This window comes from Syngnathus floridae, chromosome 11, assembly GCF_059516105.1.
Source record: "Syngnathus floridae isolate MCC-2025c chromosome 11, RoL_Sflo_1.0, whole genome shotgun sequence".
NCBI lineage: Eukaryota > Metazoa > Chordata > Actinopteri > Syngnathiformes > Syngnathidae > Syngnathus > Syngnathus floridae.
In genome coordinates this window covers 7,288,515-7,314,545 of record NC_142423.1, presented here as the reverse complement: position 1 = coordinate 7,314,545, position 26,031 = coordinate 7,288,515, and the positions used below count along the sequence as shown (strand labels likewise).

The 26,031-nt window shown below is 40.9% G+C and overlaps 3 protein-coding genes across 5 annotated transcripts in view; 1 reads left to right on the top strand and 2 right to left on the bottom strand.

The window, feature by feature from the left end:
* Positions 1-190: 190 nt before the first annotated feature.
* On the bottom strand, positions 191-6,313 carry LOC148390725 (prostacyclin synthase-like). Its single transcript, XM_088389208.1, has 10 exons — positions 6,161-6,313; positions 5,961-6,084; positions 5,437-5,612; positions 4,755-4,898; positions 4,189-4,316; positions 3,118-3,299; positions 1,616-1,769; positions 1,116-1,297; positions 585-736; positions 191-498 (listed from the first exon to the last, which is right to left on the bottom strand). Exons 1-10 carry the CDS (start codon positions 6,310-6,312, stop codon positions 351-353), a joined length of 1,542 nt encoding a protein of 513 aa, XP_088245334.1. The 5' UTR covers position 6,313; the 3' UTR covers positions 191-350.
* Positions 6,314-6,819: 506 nt separating this feature from the next.
* On the bottom strand, positions 6,820-11,562 carry thumpd3 (THUMP domain containing 3). 2 transcript variants are annotated; one of them, XM_088389209.1, is made up of 10 exons: positions 11,436-11,562; positions 10,718-10,922; positions 10,558-10,635; positions 9,719-10,147; positions 9,199-9,329; positions 8,618-8,687; positions 8,415-8,530; positions 7,898-8,002; positions 7,690-7,813; positions 6,820-7,495 (listed from the first exon to the last, which is right to left on the bottom strand). In XM_088389209.1, the coding sequence occupies exons 2-10, from the start codon at positions 10,907-10,909 to the stop codon at positions 7,307-7,309; spliced, it is 1,434 nt and encodes a 477-aa protein (XP_088245335.1). In that variant the 5' UTR covers positions 10,910-10,922; positions 11,436-11,562; the 3' UTR covers positions 6,820-7,306. The 2 variants fall into 2 exon arrangements, with proteins under 2 accessions (XP_088245335.1, XP_088245336.1); XM_088389210.1 differs by having other exon boundaries at positions 11,407-11,559.
* Positions 11,563-12,252: 690 nt separating this feature from the next.
* Positions 12,253-26,031, top strand: part of srgap3 (SLIT-ROBO Rho GTPase activating protein 3) — a 32,419-nt gene continuing 18,640 nt past the window's right edge. For both annotated transcript variants that reach the window (XM_088389602.1, XM_088389601.1), the window contains exons 1-2: positions 12,253-12,720; positions 21,088-21,283. In XM_088389602.1, the coding sequence (XP_088245728.1) occupies positions 12,657-12,720; positions 21,088-21,283 (260 nt within the window). In that variant the 5' untranslated portion in view covers positions 12,253-12,656. The remainder of the gene's footprint in view (positions 12,721-21,087; positions 21,284-26,031) is intronic.

The following is a 26,031-nucleotide window of genomic DNA, read 5'->3' as shown; positions in this document are numbered from 1 at the left end:
GACGTAGTGTCAGAGCACATCTTGGAGGAAGGGGGCATTTGGTCAGCGCTTAGGGATTGAGGATGGCAATCTTCCACGCAATAAAAAAATATTTAAACAATGAAAAATCTTGAAAAAAAAGTACAAATATGCGAATCAAATTAAAAGGTGAATCAAAAAGTGCTCTCCTCAGTAAAACAACAGAAAAGACTGATACTTCACATTTATTTATTCTTAAATACTTAAAAAATAATAACAATATAATTATAAAAATAATTATAAAATTCTCATTTTAAATATAAAATACAAAAGTATAAAAGGCATTTTGACACAATGCTATGCTAACATGTACATACAAGTACTACAAAGATCTAGTTCGTCCTCCTGGCTTTCATGCGCACCAACAAGTCTCCCTTTGGTTGGAGCATACCGAATCCATAACGGCTGGTGTTTATCTCCGGCATCTGAGCATTGATGTCACACAATTCCAAATCCATATCCAACACCAAGTACACAAACCTGAATGGGGGATACGGAAAAGACACAAAGTGGGTTCCAAAGTCAGATCATGGGAGGTCTATCTGTGCTAATTCCAGCATACTCACTGTCTGATGGTATTGATGGCAAACTGCTTTCCCACACAGCCATTGGCGCCTGCACCCCACGGCATGGTGTAATATTTCAACTTTATGCCTCCTTTGTAAAAATCCCTCTTCGCCGATCCATCCTTATTTAGAAAGCGGTCAAACTGGAACTTCTGCAAACACATTTTCACAGCAGTGACGCGTCGGATTTGTTGACACAAATCCCCTTCAACGTGTGCGTCACTACAAGTTTCAAAGTGACCTTGCTATGTCCTTCCCACGCTAATTAGTGGTGATTTTGTTTCACTGCCATACTAATCCCTCAGAGGCGCACGGTTGACCTCTTATTGGGGGAAAAAGAACGGTCAGATATGTGTGGGAGTTCACCCCCCCCCCCCCCCCTCATGCAAATGCTAACCGGGAGATTAGAAACACTTTGAGGAGGCGTAAATTACTCCCTTTTTCCACTGTATGACTCCGTCTCTATTTATTCAGTGTCAACAAATGTTTAGATGGAGCGGGGACAATTACACAAGTAATAAGAATACCCACCTGCGGCTCTGGGTGAATCTCAGGGTCCATTTGAGGGCTGGTGAACGGGAACAAGCACACCCGGTCTCCTTTTCGCAGATGGTACTTTTGACCATTAGCCATTTGAATGGTTTTCTCCTGCACTACCTCTCTGGTGATGAAGGGGGCCGCAGTGAGTCGAAGAGTCTCCTCCAAGGCACTGTCTACAAAGGGCAGAAAGAAGAATTACAATTAATAGCAGAGGTTCCTTGTGTGGTCATTCATCACAAACGTATCGGCTCTTTTAATTAGCCCAAAGCTAAGTAGGAGTAATTTGTTTGGTGTGTTTGTTTTATTGGCGCACGGTTTCCAAGACTGTACAGGATTTAGGTAATATAGTTTTTTTAAATGATGACATCATTCATTGCAAATTATTTTTGCTGACCTCATGAGTCATGGAGCCAAGTTTGAGAACAACTGGTAAAGAGGAAAGCTTCAAACGGCCATCAATAAATGAAATGTTTCGGTTGCGTTTCACCCACCGAAAACTGGAGTGTTTCCACGGGAGTGGAGAAGAGAAGTTCCTGATGTTTCCATCTGGGCAATCTGCTTGAACTCGCTCCTCACAGCACTCAGCGCTTCAGGATTTGTCAACAAGAATCCTAAAAGCCAAAAGGCGGCGGGGCCGACGTTACCCTGCGAGCAAACAAAAAGAGGACAGTGACCACGTTGTCCTTTTTGTCTCACTCTGCTGTTGCATAGCGACAGCACAGGTGCTTGTTTGGCAAAGGCAAACAGGAGCACAATGTGACATGCGACAATCGGGGCAGAAAAAAGAAAAGGGGAAGAAATCTTCAATCAAAACACGCCAGTAGAGACGGATTGCTCTTCTATTACAAGAGTCCCTTCTTTTGTTTGCATCCATTTGGACAGAAGCATTAAATAAACATTACATCATTTCCAAAAGTCAGTTATGATTATATTATTGAACTAAGTTTCATGATAAATGTGAGTTTTACTTTAATATTAGTTTTAATTTTTTCCCAGGATGACAAAATGAATATGCCCAAACACAATCAAACAAGCAAATTCAACATAAATGGTCCAATAAATTCTTCCCTTAAGGCAAAAACAACATGAGAAACGCAATTTAGATTTATTACAAACTCATCAACACCATTTCTGGTGTGAAAATGGTTTTTATGATTCAAATAGCATGTTTGTAATGAATGCCTGACTCGTACAAGTGTGACTCAGCGTCACTTCACAGTTATGATTCAAAAGTTGGAAATAAAACGAAGGCGACAAGTGCAGAACAAAATGATGAGTAAGCTGCCCGTGGGGCCAAGTTGACTTCTGATCAAACCAACACATTGAATACAAAGAGGGCCTCCAGCAGGGCTGGAGGCAAGATGGAATGAGTCAGAATAGAGTTTAGGTGAATGTGAGCGGAACTTGCCTCCAAAGTGGCAATCGCTCAAGCTCAATTATTGCTGAGTGAAAAGTTAGAATTGATCTTTTATTCATCATTGATCAATTGTTTATCTCTCGAGCGAGGAGTGGACATAAAATTACTTGCGGTACTAATTTTTGAGCTACTTTATTGAGAAAGTTTCTAATGGCTTTTTACATTTGAAAACGGATATCTGCACTCTCTACTCCTTCGTCGAATTAATGCATTTTTTTTTAAGTTAGCAAAATGGCTAATGCATACAAAATGTTATAAACTTAGCACATTTTTACTTGAGGACATTTTAGCATCTGTAGTTTGTTATTTTGCCTTAAGTACAGGAGTGAAAGTAATCTCCCAGAGCCTTTTTTTTTTTTTTTTTACACAAATAGATGGACTACATGAATGCAAAATTGTGAGTCCCCCCCGCATTAAAGCAGAAAGTGAACAGTACCCTCATGTGGAGAGAAGCCGAGTACTGCAATTCAAGTTCAAGCAAGTTCATTTGATAAAGCAGATAACTCCGGCTAATCTCCATCAGCCTTCCAATGTTCCCTAGACACAACACACACAACATCTAGATCTCACGCTCACTTGAGTGGCCCAAAGTTGCATCAGTACAGCCCGCTTCTGCATCTCCTCATCCACTCCTTCATGCTGCAGAAGTCGCCTATAGGCGTAAATCCACGCGTGTGACCCTGAGTCCTCCGTCTGACCCGCCGGGGTCAAAAGTTCCCACAACCTGTGACGAGCATTCTGAGCTGTCCTGCTCTCATCTGTTAACAAAAAGAACAAAATAGACTTTCAATGAAGGGGAATGAATGACATTTTTCTTGCGATTGATTGCATTTTTCCTCAAAGTGCTTTTATGTGAATTCTAAATATATTTACATAAAAAGTAAATAGAGGCTTCTTCACTGATAGGAAATCAGCACATCAGATAGCTGTGTAAGCTCAGTAAACAAAATGACATCAAAGCAGCAAGACAGCTTGCAAAGACATGTCAGTGAGTACAACAAAAGAGAAAAACAAGAGCTATCGTGAAATCGCATTTTCCACCCTTTTGTTTTCCCTCGCATTTTGTCGTGTTTTTGAAGAAACGAGTCGCTGTTGGATGATTTATTTTTTTGCTTGGAGTTGAGAGCAAATCTTCTGATACGAGCGCTGAATGAAGCAAAAATTGTTGCCGAAACGATTTAATTCTTTACATTTGATTTCATCTCGTCATTGCTGTACGTTTTTTTAAGAGTATAACATTTTTAGTGCTATTTCTCTTTTTAAAAAACGAATTGATTACATTTCCATTCATTTCAATCTGAAAATATGATTTGAATCAGGAATTTGAATTTATTGTATAGTGTAGGGAATAAATGGAAAAGTATCATGGCTATTAAAATCTAAAATTTGTGATGCTGCTTGCTCTAATTCCCCCCTTGAGTTATTACTGGACGTTATTATAATCATTAGTGAGGTGTAGATCAACAACCACTGCACAATATTTCCAATCTGAAACTTCACTATGGAAACCAGAAAACAAGTACAGCAGTGATGTCAAGGCAGCAGAGTGCAGGTAAGAGGTGAGGCAAGCGCGCCCAATGAGTCATAGCAATATATAAATGGGGGCGGCACCTCCCATTCACTACTTCATTATTAATGGATGGTTACCTCGCTTCAAGGTTCTTCTTGCAAGCTTGGTTAGAAGGTTGTCAAACTTGCGGTACTCGTCATAGACACTCGTAGGATCGGCACTATTATTATTCTGTTCTCCTCCGAAGAGCGTCAGGTAACCCGCCCTGTAAATAAAAAAGGAGACATTCAGGAATCATTTTAAACTTCAGGTATTTTTCCACTCATTTGCCCACACAATTGGGTGTCCTGACGCTTACGCATCTGGACACGTCTCGGATGCCTCATGGCCCGACGTCACGTTTGTTTACTTTTATCACGCAAGCCGCATTTCGATGCGGGCGAGCGGAAAGGAGTCAGCAAACAAGTCATCTTAAAAGTGGAGCCATCCTAAGTTTATCTTGGGATGTTTACAAACAATTCAATGCAGGCTGGTATGTAAGCAGCAGTAGCTAGGTAAAGCAACCCAAGTGAAGTCAGAGATTTGTTTATACATGTTGGAACACAACTGCGAAAAACATGCAATCACTGAAATAGTAAGAAGAAAAAAAACAGACTTGTCAACAAGCTAGTAGACCAGGAAAAAATTGAGGTAAAGACATTACTTGAAGAGAAGGCCGTATGAGAAGTCGAAGAGTTCCTTCTGTTTCCCGTATTTAAGGTTCGGAGGGATCTCGGCTTTCAGCAAGGACTCCAGGTGCCTGCACATGGTTTCGTTTAAGGTGGCCAAATTCATTCCTCGGAAGTGCCTGCGGTGGAACAAAGGCTGGTTAACTGCCGCGTAACAATGAGAACTTCCTGATTGATGGCGTTGTGACAATGTGGAATTACTCATTGTCACCATTACGCACTTTGACCTACCTATATTTTCCCTCAGTTACTATAACACTGAGATTTATTTTCCACATTTCTACATCAGTATAGAATGAAAGAAAATCAGTGCTCCTTAGAGAATCACTGGACAATATTGTTGGAGCAAGCGCTTTTTTTTTTTTTTTTTCCAGTTTTTGTTTTATCTTTTTAAACATAGTAATATTTTTTAAAATGTATTTTGTATTCCCCTATTGCAAGGCGGGGCTGGAATGCATGTCATTTGATAAATGGGTGTTCACTTTCATTCAGATGGACTCAAAGTGAGCAAAAGTGAAACCGTAAGTTCTAAAAATAGAGAGACGTTGAGACACAGTGTTTACAAGAAACAAACCCATCAGAAATGGAAATGAACATGAAAAGGCTACATGACCTCAGGCCCTCGGGCAGAGGAGGAGCAAGGAGAGTAAAACGTACTGTTTCATCAGCGCTTTTGTGCGAGCGGGTTGGCGATGCGGCAGGCGCAACTTGAAAATTTTTTCCATGAGCACATCGGCATAGCGCTCAAAGTCCAGCGAGTCGCTGTCGTTGATCACGCAGTCGTACGAGTGAGGATCCAGCAGCACGGTCACGTAGCGCCCGACGACGCGCACCTGGACAGCACCGACACAACACGTTTTTCTTAGTGAGTACTTCCACAAATGTGTATTAAATGTGAAGAGAACTTAAAGCACAAACGCGGTGAGCACACACGCAGAAGCTGCTGTTGGCCACGGCTCACGTATAGAAACTCACACAGATGTCACAGCCACAAAAAGACATGAAAGTATTTTCTAAGCATGTGAAGCAAACAGTTCCTTCACAAATGTATTAGTATTGTCAATAAAGAAATCCCAGTCCCATGTATAATATTTTTTTTACCTAAAAGTAATATCCATTTGTATTTAATGCTATTTTGGAATACTGTTACAGAGGTCTATTTCAAAGTGGAGTGTACTCACTGTAAAGATGTCGCCATGCTTCTGTTTCATTCGATTCAAGAACTTGGCTGCGTCTTTTCCAAATTCAATCGCATGACCCAGCCACGGGATCGCACCTTTGTCAAGAGGTGGATCACTCTCGGACCTGAAGCATAAAGTCAAATCAGAGCGCTGCAACATCGTGTGAAAGTTCGGATAATTTTTTAAAAAAAAACTCCAACCTGGATCTGTGTGTGACGAGGAGGTAGAGTAGCACCGCTTGAACCAGTAGGAAGACAGTCCAGATCATCTCGTGTGGAAGTTGCCCTTGACGTTGTCGAGCGTGTGTGCTCGTGCCGCGGGCTGTCACTTCTTTTAAAGGCACTTCCGCCATAGCAAAGTACCGCCTGCGCATCTCGATGGAGAACTGCAAGGGATTGGACTGAATGACGTAGCATTTTTATTTCTGCACAAACCTTTTGGGGTCTATATGAATTTTGGAAACGTGACTCGAAGCTAAAATTTGCCAACCCCCCCCCAATTTTCTGTTTCTGCCAGGTCATTTTGCCTGAATTTTTTTCCTTTTTTTTTCTTTTTCTTACTGTTGCTTTTGTGTTTTTAAGGTCAGGTCTTGTAGAACTTTTGGAGTGATTTAAAGTTTAAAGAACAATAGGTAGCATGTCTGCTAAACAGTTCTGAAGTCTCAGTTTTGGTTTTGCTGTTTTTTGTTGTGTGTGGGGATTTTCTCCAGGTACGCCAGCTTCCTCCTACATTCCATAAACATTGAAGACTCTAAATTGTCCTTGTGTGATTGGTGGATTTTTTTTTTTTATATCGTTCACAGTGCAAGGTGTGAGAGGGTTGAGAAGGAAGCGCCCCAACATGCAAATCTTCATTTAAATCATTGTGGTGAATTTTTCTTTCCTGGTTCAAATATGTTTAATGATTTACGGAAGAATGTGTCCCACACAAACTAGTCAGTCAAGAGTATCGACACAATGACTTGTGCAATTCAACGAGAAACTGAGACCAAGCCTTTGAAGCTATGTCCTACTAAGGACTTTTCTGACAGTGGCTTTTTTTGTCTTTGAGTTTTTTATTGATGCACCAAAAACATCTGCGATAACCTTTGTTTCAGTGTCATGAGATCAACTTAAGGCGGTAACAGTAAACGTGTCCTAGTAAGTCACTACATTAGGTACAGCAGCAACCAATTTGTTATCGTCTGCTTGAATTAGAAGTGAAGTCAACAAAGGCTTATTTTTGTTTGGCTGTACAGAAAATGAGACTTGGCCACTTGACATGAAAACTTAAAAAAACAGTTGATGAAATCAGCTAAGACAACCAAAATTATGTTGATCCAACATATACATCATGGGAACTGCAATCTAAGAACGCTGACTGTCTTCTTGATCTCCTTGCGTTCGTGTCATCCCTTGTGATTCATACACATCTTCAGGAGTTTGGCCAAACACGGCGCCGGTCCGCCTGAGTAGGAACACTCCAGCGTGTAAACCGCCAACATTGACCCAAACAGTGTGCTGCTTCCTCCACAATCCCCCCATTCTGGACACGGCCTGCAGAGCACATAAAAAAAAAAATTGTGATAAACCATCAGACATATACAGTAGGCTAAAACTGAGAAAGACTATTGCGAAACAGTGTCTTCTGATTCACAGATTGATCATTTTGTGGGAGGTCATGCAGACGGGAATGAAGGCACGCCAACAAAAAAAGTGACGCAACTTTCCATAATGAGGAAGGGCGATACCTTTGAAAAGCATTTTTTGTCCTGTGTCAACAGCACAGCCTTCCCAGAGGTCGGTTTGCATACGCGGGCCATTTCTCTCAGGCAGGATGGGTAAAGGTCCCAGTTCTTCTTCCTGGAGCCCATCCTTTAAAAGTAAACATCTCATTGGAGCAAAATGACTTTCGACACAGCTGTTTTAAACCATTTTGTGTGTGCTATGACTCCATACCTCTTCCCAAAGGGCATGTCAGTGATGATGATGTCAATTGAGCTGGACCTCACGGGTAAACTGCACAAATCCCAGCGGACAGTGTCAATGGGCAGCCCAGGGGCACTGTAAACACAGACACTTCATTACAATATTTTCAAAACAATTGTCAAGCACACCCCAAATCGAGTTTCAAACTAGCTAATACCTTATTTAGTCAATAGAAAAAAGAATGGTATCTTAATGCTATAAATAAGCAATTTGCAACACCTTAATGTGAGTACTTATTTAACTTTGAAAATACAGCCTCAAGAATTTTGTGGCATTTCACACACCCAGTCATTAGCGGGATCATTAACTACAGAGCCCGACATGTTTACAAGCTGACTTTTCCACCGGTTTGTGACAGGCAAACTTGCTCTTTACGAAACAGTAAATAAACCAAAGGTACTTTGACAGCACGTCTCGCAGCGATAGTTGACTGCAGTGATGGAAAATATCCATTCACCAGATTTAAATAAATGTAAATAAAGCTCACCTGCCCTTGTCCGCCTTCCTTTTTTGAATATGACACACATTGTTGACCGTGCGGTTTACAGCCATATCATTGTTGTCTCCAGAAATGTAAAAAGATGCCGGAAACTCTATTGCTCCCTGGAGACACACACATGCACAAACACAACAGACGGCAAGTTAAATCATTGTCTAAATTAATTGTATTTCTCCAAACTGCATTGTTACCTCCAAAGGGATTGCACCAGTCCCACACATTGGATCAAGGATAATATCGGATGGTTGAGGTTTACACAGCCTGTCAGCACATAATCAGATGAGTAATAAGGAAAAAGGGGGATGCCCTGAGGGAATTTACAAGCTAAGTCAAGCACCACTCCATCTTCACTGCCATGTATCTGCCTGTTTGAAAGTTTATATACTCTAATCAGACTAAATACTTGCATGTACATGAGGTTTATAAACTATCTCATGGTACACACATTTTATAGTTATTTATAATAATAATCCCTTTGTAAAGTACAACGTAAACAGCAGAATGTGGTTTATTCAATCGCTTGGCAGTGAGTACAAAGCTCACTTCCGCCATCTTGTGGCACAAAAATAAACTGCTTGGATTAAAACTCATTCGTCACTGTTTTATATTCTTCGTTTACACAATATACACAAAGCCAACTAGATTTTGATTTAAATATTACTCAGTTTAGGTTAAAACGAAGACTTGGAAACTTTTCCTTTGGACTCTTGAATAAATACAGAATGAGTTCACCTAATTAAATAATGTTAGCAGTTAAGATGGCAGATTGTACCTGAGCATGCCATAGCACAAGGTAGACCGGAGTGTGGTGGGTCCAAAGTGGCTGATGTTTCTCCTGTGAAGACTCTCCTCGGTGAGTGCGATGCCAATCACCACTTCGGTATTGTGTATATTTAATAAGACCTAAAGAAGGAAGCATTGGCTCGGTGGTCAATCAAATACACTCATCAACCACTTCAACATCTATTCATATTCAAAAAAGAAATAGTGTAGCAGATACTCTATCAAATGTTCAGTTTTGATTGACATACAATTATTATTGAGGTAGGAGTTTGCAGCGATGGGAAATTACTTTGCACCGCACGGAGAGCGTTTTGCACGCCTCGTGTGACTTAGCCAAAATATTATCAGCAACTCGCCGAATGACACGGTGCAATTCAATTTGACAGCCCAGAAATCAAATCAGTTCTGCTCTACTTGAAGTCGCTTGATAGACCAGCATAGGGGGGAAAAAGCTATTTGATAAACTGCAGCGAGTGGCAGACTATTTCCTATTTCAGTTCTTCGCTTACCTCAATGTCAAACTTGGTCATGTCGGCTTTCCACTGGAAAAACTCTTGCACCGCCCCACCAAAATCTCGAGCTGCCTCATTGGAGGAAAAGCTGTGCTTGTCACCGGCCCGGTTACAAGTCACACGGAACTTCGTGACTTTAGCGTCGGGTGCTGCTTCCTCAGAGTCCTGAGTGCTGGTCTCGGCGTCAGGCGCCTCTTCTGTCGTGTTTGGGTTGTCAGCTGGAGGCGCTCCCTCTGTTTGCTCCTGCGACTCGTCCTCAACCACGGTTGTGTCTCCGACATTGTCGCTAGGTTTGACTTTGGTGCCATTGGCTCCTTTACGTTGGCTTTTTCTTTTTTTCAAAGTGCGGTTTAATTTCCACACCTCCAAGGCGTTGGTCCATGGGAGCTTGGAGGCAAGCTGCTGCAGCTCTGCCAGTGTCTCGTCCTGGATAAAAAACAAAAAAACCATGCAGATCTTAACAGCAACCCCAAATAAATAAGATGAATGCAAAATTCTGGCTCCAAAAGAATATTATTTAACAGAGGTCAAACATCTGAACATGGTATTAGCTACAATATTATCAATTGCTTTTTTGTTTCTCCTTTTTTCCTGCTTTAGTAGCGTTGTCTCTAACATAATTTCTTAGCATTAATATGCCGTCAAGGCAATACATTTGAAATAAAATGCAACTTTGGCACCACCTTTTGGCACTTTAGGGTATTACAGAAAGAGTATTAAAACAGTGAATGTCCAAAAGTTGAAATGCGTTTGCTTAATATAGTAATGCTATAAAGATTATTTAAAAAAAACAGCACTGAACCAGTACTGGACCAGTTTTTGCACGTGACTGTTACCTTAGATTCTTTAAACTGGTACTGATCATATTCCTCTACAACCACAAACAGGTTGTCCACAGACCTCAGCTGATGAACCTAAGGGGACATTCAATTCACATTTAACTGTCGGAGGCGTGTGGCAAACAACAGCATTTTCCTCCTCAATCATCCGTCTCACCTGGAAGAGCTTGTCAGTAGTAACGGTGAAGTAAATACGACCACGGTCTTTGCTTATGCGCGCTTCAACGCCAATCTTCTCGTGAACCTCCTCTGCAGCCGTGTGTTCGAACCCAGTGGGTACCGTCGCCCCAATGGTGGCGCTGATGATGGACTCCACTTCAACGGGACCGCCGTCTTCAGAGGAGAACATGGCCGTGGGTATCCTGTCATGAGACATGAAGGAAATTATGATCACTCCACCAGTCTGTTAGGAAAAATACTAATTACTACTTTCCTAACAACCAAGTTTTTGACTCAGTGATACATAGATCCAGTATTTCACCGCTCTATCTTTTCTTATTTTTCACAATGCACTTTTAGGCCGTTTTTCTAAGAGTAAGCACGAACACAAAGACAATCACTGTGTTTGAAACGTGTGGGAAGTGTAAAACTATTTGTTCTCATTATATCTTGAACACATTCCCATTTTAATCCATACTTCGTTATAGAGATCTGTCATTTATATTTCCAGTGCGGATAAAAAAACAAAACAATTTGCAGTTTCCAAGATTAAAATGGTACTGTACTGTAAAGCATTTTTTTTTTTACAAGTTATACTATCTGGCTAATGCTAGCTTTGAAATGCTAGGAGGAAGTTGTCACGGCAAAATCAAGACGCCGACTCATGTAATAAAGCGCTGGCTTCACCGATAATCGTGTCAGTGCAATGAATTCACCGTCTGGAGTCGTCGATGCTGAAAACAATCTTTGAAGCGTGTTGCAGGTAAATTTGCCAAATCGACGTAGTCACACACGGCCAGACGTGTCTGCTGCACGCTACTGCTGTTGTTGACGGAAAAAGGGGACATCTTTCCGGTTTTAGACCTACACAATAAAACAGACTTTATTACGACAATAAAGAATCTTTTATGTTCGGGTTTACTGTAGCTATTACTATGTATATGATATAGAAACTAGTTATCACCACACAAAATTCGTTTGAAATGTTTTTATAATTGTAAAAAATATCAAAATATAGTTTTATTATTAATTGTATCTCCACTAGAGGGAGACATTGTACCGATAGTGTCACACTGACATTACCTGCCTTGGGTTTCTGCTTGATAAAACAAATGTTTCAAAGTCCATCCATCCTTTTCCAACACCGCTTCTACTGCAGGAGAATATTAACTATATATATTAATAACTTGATAGTGTATATTTTAATTAGTGCATATTCTAATTTTATTTCTGTTTTTTGGGCATTCACTGAAAAAAAAAGTGAATCAGAATTTCAGTATATTTTTGTCTATCCTGCACACCTCAACGAATACCATCAAACGTACATGATGATTACATTCATTATATTTCAAATGCAAGGCGTGGGTAGGTCCATCAGGTATGTACTGATGTGCTGAGTGGCGTGCATGTACGTGAACGGATCAACCACGTGACTCTCTCTCTCTCTCTCTCTCTCTCTCTCTCTCTCTCTCTCTCTCTCTCTCTCTCTCTCTCTCTCTCTCTCTCTCTCTCTCTCGCCTCTAAATTGCCTGCAGCTCAATTAGTCAGACAGCCGCGCTGCGTCTGATCAATGTGATCTTCTTCATAGTCGCACGCAGGAGACAGGGAGCTGACTCCTCACCATTTCCCCTTTAACATGTTCACTTTGCCGCTCCTTTGTGGCTTTTGTTTCTCCCACTAACTCCTCTCACCAGCACCCGCTTGCTGCTGGATTAAATTGAAAAAAAAAAAAAAAAAGGAAAAAAAGAGAGAGAGCAATGCAACATCGGACCCGAGTGTTCTCCCCCCATTGATTCCAACGATTGTCGCAAGAAGTGCACGCCGCTTTTGTTCAACAAGGAAACGTCGCAAGGTTCTGCAGCCTCTGCAAGAAACGCGGAGCCGGAGCTACTGGAGCGCTCGACTTGCAGGCTCTCAGCCATACAAGCAGGAGCACCATGTCCTCATCCAGGTTCAAGAAGGATAAAGAGATCATTGCGGACTACGAGACCCAAGTGAAAGGTGAGCGTGTGTTTGCGCACGTCACGCTCATTCACGCTGACAAAAAGCGCGCAGACATACACACAACATCTTGTGGCGTGCACTTTTGGTTGTCATTACTTTTATGAAAGCATCCACTCCCCAAAGCAGTGGCAATGCCATCACACCCCAAAATCTAAAATGTTCCTCTCGTGCATATGCATGTTCTCATGTATTCATACACAGGCATTTGGATTTTTGTGGTGTATGATGACGATGTGGTTAGGATCCTGCCTCTGCACGCTCGTGTTGCCGGGTAAAATAATCCCCGTGTTGAAACGAGCAGGGTGGCTACATGGCTGCACCTTCTTCACCACATCTTGGGGCCTCTATTTGGCTTCCAGCTCTGATTTAGGCAATGTTGAGTCAATGATTGTAAATAGTGACTGAAATGTGACTCAGATTTTATATCATTAGAGCTCTGAATGGGTTTGGGTGGGCCACGAAATAACCCAACTCTGTTCACGTTTGGACTTGTTCATTGACATGTGCTGCTTTATCCTTGTGAGCTCATTCATAAGTCATCTGATTAATTCTGATGGCACAACTTGTGTTAGACACTAACAGGTGCACAAGTGTGATCAAAGGTGTTTATTACATTGCATTGCCAACATGGATGGAAACAATTTTAGACACCTGCAATCTCACTCTCTATATTTATGTTTGCATGATAGCACTTTATATTTATAGTCTCATTAGATGTGCTGAAAAATAATACTGCGCTACAATATATAGACCTGCAGGGATGGGCAATTTGGAAGGGGCCACAATTTTTCATCACAACTACTGGGGGAGCAAAGGAGTGAACATAGATAGATATATGACAAAGATTTGTTTTTTGGACAAAATATGTGCATGAATCTTTTTTTGAACCAGAGTACAGAAGACTTAAATATTATAAGAATAAGAATATCTTAAATATTGATGCAGAAAAATTCCCATTCCGGCACTCTCGATGAAACATTGAATATGTCCATATTTTTGGAGGACACGGATTTCATAACTCCTCATGCATTTCAAAGAAACTACCAAAGGGCTTTTTTTTAGGGTTAGGGTTAGGGGGCATTGCTGTTTGTGTAGTGTTGTAATGACGATTTAGGTTGGAGTCTTCTGAAATCTAGCGTCTCTAAGCAAAAATTAAATATTTTCATAAGACACCATTTCCTTGACCTAATTTAGTCCTGAATCCTGCCAAATTTCCAAGATCACATTCCACAGTACTTTTTGGATCTTCCCAATCTGTTCCCGTTGTGGTCCAATCAATGTATTGGGGTTTGTCTCCACCCTACCACCATCGTGGTTTAGCCCCTTCAAGGGGTCCGAAAATGAATTATACTATTTTGCGGAGACTTTGTGTAGGAAATGATTCTGAATGAAGTGATCTTGAGCCAGCTTTTCCCCAAGTGGTGCTTGGATGCAATTTCAATTTTAGTCTCTTGACTAAAACCCAATGGTTCCATTTATGTTCCAGCTCAGGGGCTTTTGCTCATCATCCCTCAGGTCAAGCTTTAGCATCTCATAGCATGAGCTTGGGTATTTTCTTTCAGAAAGCACCACCATGTCAATATCCATCTTATTTTCCCCTTCACTGCTTGACCCGAGGCCAGTTTTGATCATCCACGCATCAATAATTCAGCTCAGAGACCACCACGCTTTGGATGTATCGCTTTTGTTTTAATGCCAAACCCGGTTTGGCCCGGTTTGCATTAGCCAGGGTCCTCGAGCGGCATGGGGGGATTTTAATTTATGGATAATTTGTCATTCACCGCTCGTGCTTTACATGGACTGCAGACATGGAGGGCTCTCCACCTCCTCACAACAATGACCACGTTTGAGATGAACCAACCAGCGAGTGAACACTAATGAAATTCACATTGGAAATTGCACCTGTCGTATTGTGACTTATGGCTTAATGGTTCATGTGGACATGGCAGAAGGGGCCCTTGTCATCAGAGTGTCATTGATTGGGTCATTCCAAGATCACAAGCTTGCTTTATAATGTATGAGGCCGAATACATGAGCGGTATGAACAAAGAAAAAATGTGTAGAAGTGAACACCATGAAGTGAACGTCATAGTGTAAGTGTAACAAAATGATAGAGTCAAAACCTCCTTGGCTTTATTCAAGCCATTCAAGCTTTCATTTCCATGTCAATGGCGAGGCGAGTTTACTGTGACTGGTTTGGAATTGTGTGTGCTTGTAGCACTGTAGCGCTCTGCTCACTTAAATTTTAGCTCTTAAGCTGCACACACTTCCTCTGATTTACTGGTGTCAAATTCAAGGTCGCTTGTTACAATTTTTCAAAATTAGCCTTAAAATTAATAAGGATCAAATGGATGATGTCATTGTTAGGGTTCACACATGGAACATACACACACACAAAAAAAAAACTAGCTTGTTTCTTTAAGTTTGCGCATTACATTTGCTCAAGGTTGGGTTAATTATTTTGACCTCGAAGTAGTTGCGCCAGGACATCTTTATTGTAGAGTATTTCACTTGAGGTCAGCGGTTATCTGTCTTTTTCTGGCAGTTTTTTTTTTTTTTTTTGTATCCATCATTCATTTGCTTGATTAGAGTGGAGTCCAATTTGGCTCCACTCAGGTTTCCTGGCACACTATACCTCTGGGACTAGTGTCTCTCTTCTTTTATTTATTTTTTAAAAAGCTTTTTAATCAAATTTAAAACTACATTAGATTGCAAGTTACTTTGCATGTTTTGATTTTGAAGTCAGACAGCTTCTCTGATGTAAAACGTGAAAGGTGCTGTAGTTTACGCACGCACGCATACACACACAGACACACACACGAGGTGTTTCTGACAAGGAAGTATGTTTTGACACTTTTACAGTTCTGTGTGACATTTTTTCTGCTTCGTCTCCACAAACGGCAGAGGAATTATTTGGTGGCACCTTTAGGAATCCTTAAGTCGTCAAAGCAAAGCCATTATAAAGCCTGTCGGGATATTAAACACATTTTTGGGGGGCGAGGTTTATCGCCTCCGTTTGCAGTTCATAGAACAGCAGCACTCTGGCCCATTATTGCGTTTTAATGTTTTGCTGGGAGATTAACCTTGCGCATGCAATGATGCTGATCAGAGGATTTAATGAGTCCGATAAAAATGCTCACAGTTTACTGTGTTAACAAAGAGGGGACAGCCTGTGGTCACTTTGCTGACAGCATGCAGACATGTCACCTTAGGTGTGTTGCTGTTACTGAGCAGCTGATTTACGTACTTTTGTGGACTCTAGCCAAACAGCTAGCAAACATGCAAGCAAAATAGTTCTGTGGTGGACCAGATTGTTTTTTTTGGGGGGGTCAAAAAAAGTTTTGGAGTTCACCCAGAGTTGCTTAGCCTGCTCAGCAATTCAACTGGAAACACAAAATAATTGATCATTGTAGCTCCATTCACTGGCTGCACTTGTGCATTTCAACAACAGAGACTCTCCACACCTGGCTTCTTAGCCACAGATATAAATGACATATCAAATAGTTAAATATTAATTCAAAACATGAAATCCATTCCACTGAAATTAAAAATTTAAATTGCAGATGCTGACAATTGGCCACTCATTAAATCTAGTTTTATAACCGTGAATAATGTGCAATAATTCAGTCACATTCAGTCGGTTGTGGCGTTCAGTGTGACGAAGGCAGCTGCCGCTATTTAACTGGATGTTTGTCCCACACATAGTCAGCCTTTTCAGTGAACGACAAAGATTTGCTATTCACACGGTCTCAATCATCTTTGCATCTGTGTGCCAGCATTCATAAAGTAGAAAAAAAACGGCAAGTGGTTTCAATCGCTTTCTATTTTTGGGTGCCAGTCGGTTCGTGATCACACTTTCACTTGTTTATGTTGAACTAATTCATTGAGCACTGCCTGAAGAACTGTTTTATTCCTTCAACATTATGACTGTTGTGGCATCACAGTTTCAAAACGAATCTGCCCAATATATATTCATGTGCTTTGACCCCTTCGGCAATGCTCTCCTAAATAATGGCAACTCTTGCCTTGACACACTCAACAAAGAGGGCGGACAATATGCTGTGCCTGTTTAGGCATGACAGTATTCTGATAGTATTCATTGATGGGGAAAAAAATCTTCTACTAATGTCAGTCTATTATTTTGGTGTCTTAGCACATATTACAAAACATTCAAGTGCAGTGATTTATCATAAATTGGGCACAGTCCTTTTCACGATTCTGTTCAACTGCTGATTTATTATAAACTATGTGGTAACAATAAGCAGCACTTTGACAGATAAATATAGTCCCAATATGTTAAAAAAAATTACAAATTGAAGGAATACTTGAACATCCCTCAGGCCATGCTTTTATATCCAGAGTCAAATGCTGCACACACCCAAGTTTGACACAGGACAGGTCAATACAAGTCTACAAAGCTGAATTCCATCGACTTGTCTTGAAGCCTCGAGAGTGCTTGTCTGCTGATTTTTTTTTTTCTTTCTTTCTTTTTGTCGTCACATTTCTGCCAGGAGTCGACAACATTGCTTCTCACTGAAGGCGATGCTTAGATTCAATTATGTTAGTTTACAACTAAGTTGTAACTAGTCAGCTTGCTTTTGTTCTCGAATGGGACATTTTATGGACAATTGATCAAGCTGCAACAAATAAAGTGCCAGAAGTCTATAAATCGTTTTATTGAAGCTGTTAAATGCCAGAGCATATTGAAAAATATACGTTACGGTTTGAATTCCAGTAAATAAGGTAGATTGTTGCGTGTGTGTGTTTTTTTGTATTTTTTATTATGGTTTTAGTCAACAAGAGCAGATTTTGAGTGCTGGTGATGATTAATGAAATGGCCTGTTAATTAACTACCTGCTAATTACGGTCGGTAATTAGCTACTGTAATCGAGTTGCTTGAGATGGTATCCACAGCCTATTAAAGTTAACTAGATGCTTTGACATACAAACTTGCACTAGGAAGGCTTCACCATATTCACATTTTTAGTTGTTCCTTTTCAAAAATCATTTAAAATTTCCATCAATATGTAATTTTCTTCTGCTTTTGGTGTTGAAAGAGAAGTAGATGATTTTTTTCTTTTCTGTTTCCACATTTCGACTCACCTTTCCCTCACATGTGACTTTTCATGCGATGCTGCCACCGCTCCTTGTAAGACACACCATCTCTTCTCCAATAAAATGCTCCCGAGGGGACTGGTGCACACCCACGTTACCATGACGACATGTTGCCTGGCCCCGCTGAGCTACATCCTGGATACAGCGGTGATGGACAGCTTCGGGGCGTGTTCCGGGTTTTGGCTCACACACGAGGTTCCCTGAAGCATCGGGCTCATGTAACGTGCTAACGCGCTGACGTTTCCGACGAGAAAAAATCAATGTGAAGCAGCCCGGGTGGAAAATCGAGGCGGATTCTTCTGCCCTTGCACCAAAAAGCCATACAATTAAAGGCAATACTGCAATACTTTAAGGCCAATAAGTTCATCACGCATCCGCTAATGAGGAAAGGCCAAAGATTAGCTGACATGCTCACCTCTTGCCGCCCATTGATTTGCTCTCGGCCGGTTTTATCTTCGAGAGCACGTTCGGCAGCTAATGAAGGAGTGACATGTCAATGTGCAGCCCTTTGTCAATCCAACATTGCTTTTATCATGGTGGGATTAAAAACAGACCAGAGAAGTAGAGGATTAGCTCAAAGACTCGTATTGTCAGATTGGTTAGAAGAGGTGCAGAAAGTGAATTAAAGGTTGCTCTTGCATATGTGCCGTCTTTTTCATGTGAATTTTACACTGCAGTGTAAAGCTCAGAAACCGCAGTGCTGAGTTGAGGATTAAAATGGTGAATTTGGCTTAGGGTTGCTTGTCTCTTATGTGTATGCGTATTTCTGAAGTCTTTCCGTAGAATAATTTAGTCTTTTTTCACTTTTTTTGAAATCATGGAAATTGAATTATTGACTTCCAGTTCAAAGTGTCACCTTCGTAACACCTTCGTAGTGTGAGCAGGCTATGTTTAATTACACACCCCGCCATTATTGACTGCCATAAAATAAGTTTATAAGTCGGGGAGTGGTAGAGTGAAATTGCGTTGGAGGTGAAGGAAAACAAACAAACTCATTGAGTTGGTGTTCACTTTACTAAAACTCTTATTGGTAGGCTTTTGTTTCAAACTCAAATTATTAAAATAAATCTTTGTAGTGAGGTAACTTTGTGTTTCGTTCAAGTCATGTCCAATTAACTCATCAGTGATTAAAAATGCAGCACTTTCGTTTTGCTTCCCTCAGTACAAAGCATTGTTGAATGATGCTGCGCGCGCTATCTATTAATCATCAAAGCTCTGGATTGTGATTTTGTTCTTGACATTTGACAGTATCTTATTGTCACACTAAAAATCTATCACTTCATTGCCACTGAACTACCTTCATTGGTTTTATGATGATAAGCAGATCACTTGAGCGTTTTATCATTTCTTCTGACATCCGCGAGAAGAAAAGCAAAACAATTCAAAGGCCACCACGACACTGATGCAGCTGCCAATACAAGATTCTCGTCCTTGAAAGTCAAGGGTCATGGAGTTGATACATCCTGCCTTTGTTTCCAAAGGTCTTCCTGTTCTATGAGGAGACCAGTGTCCGCCATTTCCTCCTTTCAAGGAAACATTGTTGTGGAGCAGGTGTTGGACAAAAAGGGGGCAGGTTATCAAATAAAAATATATTCTATGATCAAATAAATAGATGGACGATTTTTTTTTCCTGATCTACAGCACAGTTCAGGCAACTTTCAACCTCACCAGTCTCCTTCTATCCTCCCTCCCCTCTTTTGCCACCAAACAGATAGCAGATGGCTCCATCTCAAAACAGAAACACAGCAAGCCACATAGCAGGCAGCTTAATCAACAACTTCGAATGTTTGTGCAAATTCAATGAGGCCTCCTTTTGAATACTGAAATCATTAATCGTCAACTAAATTATGAATTGATGAATTAGCAACTTTGATTTTTCTTTCCCCAGAGAAGCTTTAGGTACATTTAATAGGGTCCTCTCCATCTATATTGATATGTTATTTAAACAAATTTAGAAATGATGTCGACTCCTCCTCCCTCTTGGGTGTTTTAGTTTAAGCTGAAGTGCTGCCATCATTATTGCAAAGCACACTTTAGGGACAAGCAGCGAGCATTCGGCACTTTGTTGAAACCGCAACCAATGAAGATCTGGGAATCATTCTCCACACTGGCTCAGGATTTCTAACACACTTTTTAGTGTGGGTGACCTATTTTTCCAACGTTGTGTTAAATGTTGCGCTGCAGCTGGTAGTTCAGAGTTCCCTTTTTTTTTTTTTTTTTTTGTTGTGGCTTGTTTTCTGGCTTCACCACCGTCACATTTTCCCTTTGGCTTCTTTGGAGAATAAAACCCAAGCAGGGAATAGATCACTTGTGGGAATAGGAGGCATTCCTGGGAAGCTGTGAAGTTGCATCCCCGGAGAGTCTCATGTAGTACTGCAAAGTTGTGAAGGGATAAGGGAGGCCCCCTCGCATTAAAAAGCGGGCTGGGACGGTGGTTAACCGCAGGGTTGAAGCCGGCTGCTCCGAGCTGAACATCACAGGCGGGAAGCCTCACTGTTGCACCTCAAATGACAAGCTTCTTCCTAGCCTGCGTTTATCCACGGGAGGGCTTGGCTGACCAAAATGACACCCTCAGCAACGTGGGTCACTTCTGCTTGCCACTTAGAAACTCGTAATATTCATGTTAAAAGAAAAATTGCATCCCACTGCCATGGAGGTGTATTTTCTGTTTAATTTATTAAATTAGCATTATTTAAAAATGATAAGTATGGCTTATGTGATAGTAAAAGACCATCTACTTCTTAGTACAGGAGGTTTCGTTCTGCAAAATGGACCTTTCTGGGACGGGATCAGTGATTGCGGCTGCAAAGTGGGTTCAGGTTTCTCGGGTGGGTTCCCACTGGCATACGAAGCTGCAGCCTGCCTGCAGGGCAGCATCAGGTTCCTCTTGAGGAGAAATTTTACTCCACCAAGCACATACGCTTCTCATTACATCTCACATGTTAAATGAGTAGGCTTTCTTTTATTTTCAATTATGCATGGGAGGATATTTTATAACCTGTATTACGGTTTAAAATTAGAAGTGTTGCCCTACTTCTACAGTTCATTATAGGCAAACAGTGTAATTAGCACCGTCTTTAAATTTGTCATTTCAAAGGACTATTTCATATATTTATTGGTTTTCTTTCTATGTGAAGTATTAGTAGCCAGGCCGAAGGCATTTATATGCTCAGTTGACAGAATGGAACTGAACTGAAATTAGCTAAAGGACGCAAGATGACTCTTATGTTTTGTGTTTTTCTTGGACAGAAATCCGTAACCAATTGGTGGAACAGTTCAAATGCTTGGAGCAACAATCGGAATCACGCATCCAGTTGCTGCAGGACCTGCAGGAGTTTTTCCGCCGCAAGGCAGAGATCGAACTGGAATACTCCCGCAGTTTAGACAAACTCTCCGAGAGGTTTTCCTCCAAAATCCGCAGTTCTCGGGAACACCAGCAGTTCAAGTAAGTCCGCCGTGGCTTTTCACCTTTGTCCTTGGTGGGCCTGTCCTCCTCCTGTGAACTGCAGCACTTATAGTGCTGCCTTATTTGAATGCAGTGCAGAAGACAAAATATTAAATCATGTTTATGTGCTGTAGTGGAGTACCTGGTATAATAACCAACATCTTTAAAAGGTCAGCTCGCCGGGGCGTTGTAAGCAGGTCACGGCTCATTAAAGAACCAAAGGGTGGACAGCAAAAACAGACCGCATTCACTGTGCTTCACTTCAGCACTTGACATTGCCCGGAAAAAGCTTTTCACTCCGTGTTGTATCAAATCACATTTTCCATCTAAATATGTAACAGATGCTCCACATTAGAAGTTGCCAATTGCTTTTGCCTAAGTACTAAAGAGCATCCCAATCAAATCATCATGTCATTCATTCGAGATAACAACAGCTTGCCGTCTGCACAGAGAGCACACCGACGATGCCATTTGATGCCATTGTGCCTTAATGATGCCGAATTGTGAGGGACTAGCGTTCACACTGGTGCCGTCAAGCACTAAATATCGTAGTTGTCTATCTGACAACCATAGTAATCAAAATTGAATTACACTCTTGTCAAAACTGAGATGTATTGACTTTATTCACTGGCGGAGATAAGATTTTTTTTCTTTTGGGATGGATGAAAATTTAGGAAACATCCCTGAAAAAAAGTCAATTATCTGGTCTGGCACCTGGAAGGAGGGGGTCCAAGCATATTTAGGGAGGGCAGTGCCCCCAAGGTCCACCCTCTAGTTCTGTCACTGCCTTTTTTAAGACAGAATGTTTAATAACATTGTCCAGGTAGTTCTTGAGATTTCTTGTACTCTATTCACCCACTTTCTATTAGGTTTGTACTTTTAGGGTCACAGTTAGGTGCAAAAAGTAAATATGTTATTATAAGTGTTTTATGCTGTCGTTTCATTCCAGTTAGATGCAATGAAATGAGAATTTGCCCTCACTGGCATATCATAACACTTAGTCTACCTTCAATCAGATTGCTGTGATGTAATACCTGATCAGGGGCCTATTTGCATGGTGCCAGGGGATTGCTATGACATGATATGCTAGGCTACATGATTTATTAGCCACTAATGTAGTCCTCATTCCATTTATTTTATTGCCGTTTAGGTTTGGCAACAGGATCTCTCTGCATGCTCTTTGCATTTCAAAAATAATTTAGTTTAACTACATTGAACAACAAGGTTTCTACAAAGGATTCTTATAAATAAAAAGATGAAGGTAGTTGTAGGCGTGATCATATTGAAAATCCATACCAAACTCTTCTCACAGGGAGCCCTAGCAACACATTGACACACGACTCACGCACGGCATGAAATTAAGCCTCTGCCGCTCCCAGAATCAAACACCTCAGGGCATGTCGGTGTGCTTCGCTCTGAAATCTGGAGCAGTAACCCAGCTGAGTTCTGGCAGCAGATCTCACCCCAAACCGGCACCAACCTGTCATTTCACTCCTTGCATCTGATCGTAGCGGGAGGAAATAAGGCAACTTGAACGTTGTCATATTGACGAGTTTTGAATGTGAGCACCTCCATCAATGTCAGTGTGATGTTTCCTGAGAAACAATTTTTTTTTTTTTGTCAGGCATTTTAGAAGAAAACTGCTGTGTGTCAAAGAAAAGAATAAATCTTCCTCTGTAGAGTCACATAAACTGAGTCATGAAGTCTCAATGCATTCAATCCCTCTGAAGCAGTGATGCTAATGTTAATTGGTTTTGTTTAAAAAAGACTTCATTGATTGATTTCAATAGAAATGGTAACTTTATATAACACGCACATCATTATCACATCACCTTGGCTTGTCTTTTCACTCTTTGTGATATGTGGAGAAAAAAACTTACTTTTTGACATGTGCATTCAAACTGTGGATGACTAATGTGTTCTAAAGCACAAGGGGAATATTGTTAGATTCTTCTTGAATATGTTATTTGGGCATTCTTGGCAGTCCTTATTTGTGAAGTTGGCGTAGAATTTGAATGCATGAACTGGGGCGAGCATTTGACTGGATAAATGAAACCAGCTGTTGCGGCAGGTTACATTCTGGCATCTTGAGAATCTCCTCTCAGTTGACACAACGCTGCCGGTGCAAACTGACTGGCTTAACCTTTGCGCTGTGCCACAGAATAACAGCAAAAAAAATTAAATTGTGCAAAATAACCAGAAATTGCAATTCACACAGAAATTGCATGCAAATATCGTCGCTTAACGGAAAAAAGTATTGAGTGCAGAGAACATCGTGGATGTTTCAGAGCAGCGTGAGGAATAACATTGGAGCCATCTGATCAAATGCTAAATAATTACTTTGATCTTCATAAGATGCCGAGAGCTGATCATTGCCACATTTGTGGCCTACGCGTCCATTATTATGCCTTTCATCTATCGCAATGCCACTGGGATTAGAGCTCACCCTAAAAAGCCTGTCAACAAAGTGTGATTCCATGAAATGAGAAGAAAAATCGACTGTTTTTGTCAGATTTCCTCATGTGTGTTGGCCTCGCAGCACCTCCACGCGCATTTCAAGGCATTGTGCTGTCACCGCACTTCCAGCTAATAGCAATTAAATGGTGGCTATAATTAAGACTTGAGCACAGAACGCCACAAAAAAAAAAGAGAAAAAGACAATAAATTGCTGTGTGCACTCCTGGATCAGGCAGGAGGGCAATCACAAATCCAATTAATCAGATGTGACACGCCCTTTATGCTTCTTTCCTCTCATTTTGGTGTAATTAGGTTGATGGTGAACTGGAAGAAAAACACTTTGTTGGCGCAAAGCCAGCTAACGGAATACTAAATTGTTTTGTTGAACTAATAATGTGATAGTTAATTGTGGTTTTGTGGGGTTAATAGTCAATTCTGGCCCTGTTCAGTTGAATGCAAAAAATATTTTTCTATGGTATGCAAGGTGGATACACCTTCTGCTATCTAGTGGAAGAGTGTTTAATTGTTGTGCTTGTCACTATGTGTCGCTGGTATCGAAAGATGAACAAAATTTATTAGTCATAATAAATCAATCATTTGTGGATCATATCTATACCATCTATATTGTGTTATTATTTTGAGACTAGAGCAGACTTTAGTATGAGTGGAGCTGGCACCTTTCCAGTCCAGAATGTTTATGTGATTTACAGCTACTGCAACTACAACACACTGACCCAACAAACACTATTGTGCTCCTCTAGTAAATCTCATTTGGCACATTGAGAAAAAAAAAAATCTCTGAAGGGTTCATGTTTTGACTTTAACTATGACCTTTCAGGAGTCGATGATGTAGCTCATTAAACTACAATCACTGCTGAGTGTCATAAGTGTCCATTTAGATGGAAGAGATAAGACGGGGCTATGCAAAATTGCATTGTTTAAGTGTGTCAGTGTGTGTGTTATGCTTTTTGAGTGTGTGTCCAAATGATTTGTTAATGATGATTTCAATCTTCTTCCCCAGCTGATGTCTCAGGGAAAATGTAGCAATGCATGAGAATTCATCTTTAATTGCTTTATGCAACCAGTGGGGCATAAGTGTGCTTGTCACAAAATAATGAACATTTGTCAGGCTATTATTTAAATGTAGGTTGTTAAATGTGTGACATTTGCTAAGCTGTTAGGCCTCATTGAGCAGTTTGAATTCTCTCCAGACTTGCTGCTGACAAGCAAAATGTTTCCACATCTCACTCTGCTTTTATTTTTTTTAATCATAATTTAACGAGCTGCAGGTGAGTGCAAAATTTATAGACATTTTAAAATGTTATGAACATTTCTTTTTCCTGCTGAATGACAAACGTGCACTCTGGGGATTGGGAATTTTTGGAAGGCTCCGCCCATCTACAGAAAGCATCAGGGCTGTTACTGTCCCTCTAGATGGTCGCTATGGCAACTAACTTCTATGGCTTTAGTCCCACTTGGTTTTGTAATCTTCTCAATTTATGCTTCCTTTGTGGCGCTTTGACGGTCAGATGTTAAACTAATCCTTGACGTCTGGTTTACAGGCAGCAGTCAAAAGGCCGCCATTGTCCCAATTCAAAGTGCAGCTGGTGGAAGTCAGCGCGTCACGCATCAATAGATGAGCTGCTTCACACTTTGCAACTTTTGCAATTCTTTGCCAAAGCTCCGCCCCTTGCCGGCATGTAGCTGCGCATTAGCAAACATTGGCAGTCTTCCTCAACAAGCAAAACTGCTGCGTGATGTGCAAAAACCCGGTAAAAGGAAAATGTGCAGCATGGTGCCCGTGTACCATTTATTTATTTTTTTCCTTTTGAAACAGTTTGGCTCTTGTTGTCTGGGCTCTTTGGTCGATAAGCAGCAGGCAGGCAGACAGTGTGTCGAGGATTAGGAGCATTCAGCAAACAGTCTTTGCTTTGATAGATACACGCTTCCTTCTGGGATTCCTGGCCGGGACACATCAGAGTGATTAAGACGATGCCATCCAAGCATGAAGCGTGCTCGTTGTACACAACGGTGGCATCTTGCAGTAGCTGGTTTATCATCCAATCAAATTGCTCTCCCCAATTAAATCTCGGTATTCCATTTTTTTTTCTTACAGAGCTAGTCAGAGAGGAAAAATTGACAAAAGCACAGAAGCTTCTCCATATTAATGATATCTGTATAAATACTCATGACGTGATGCCATTTGATATCGACTCCACCCGCTGCGCTCTACAGAACATCTACTTCCTTGTTACAGGCCCAGTTGGAACAAGAATTGTAAAAAGATAATC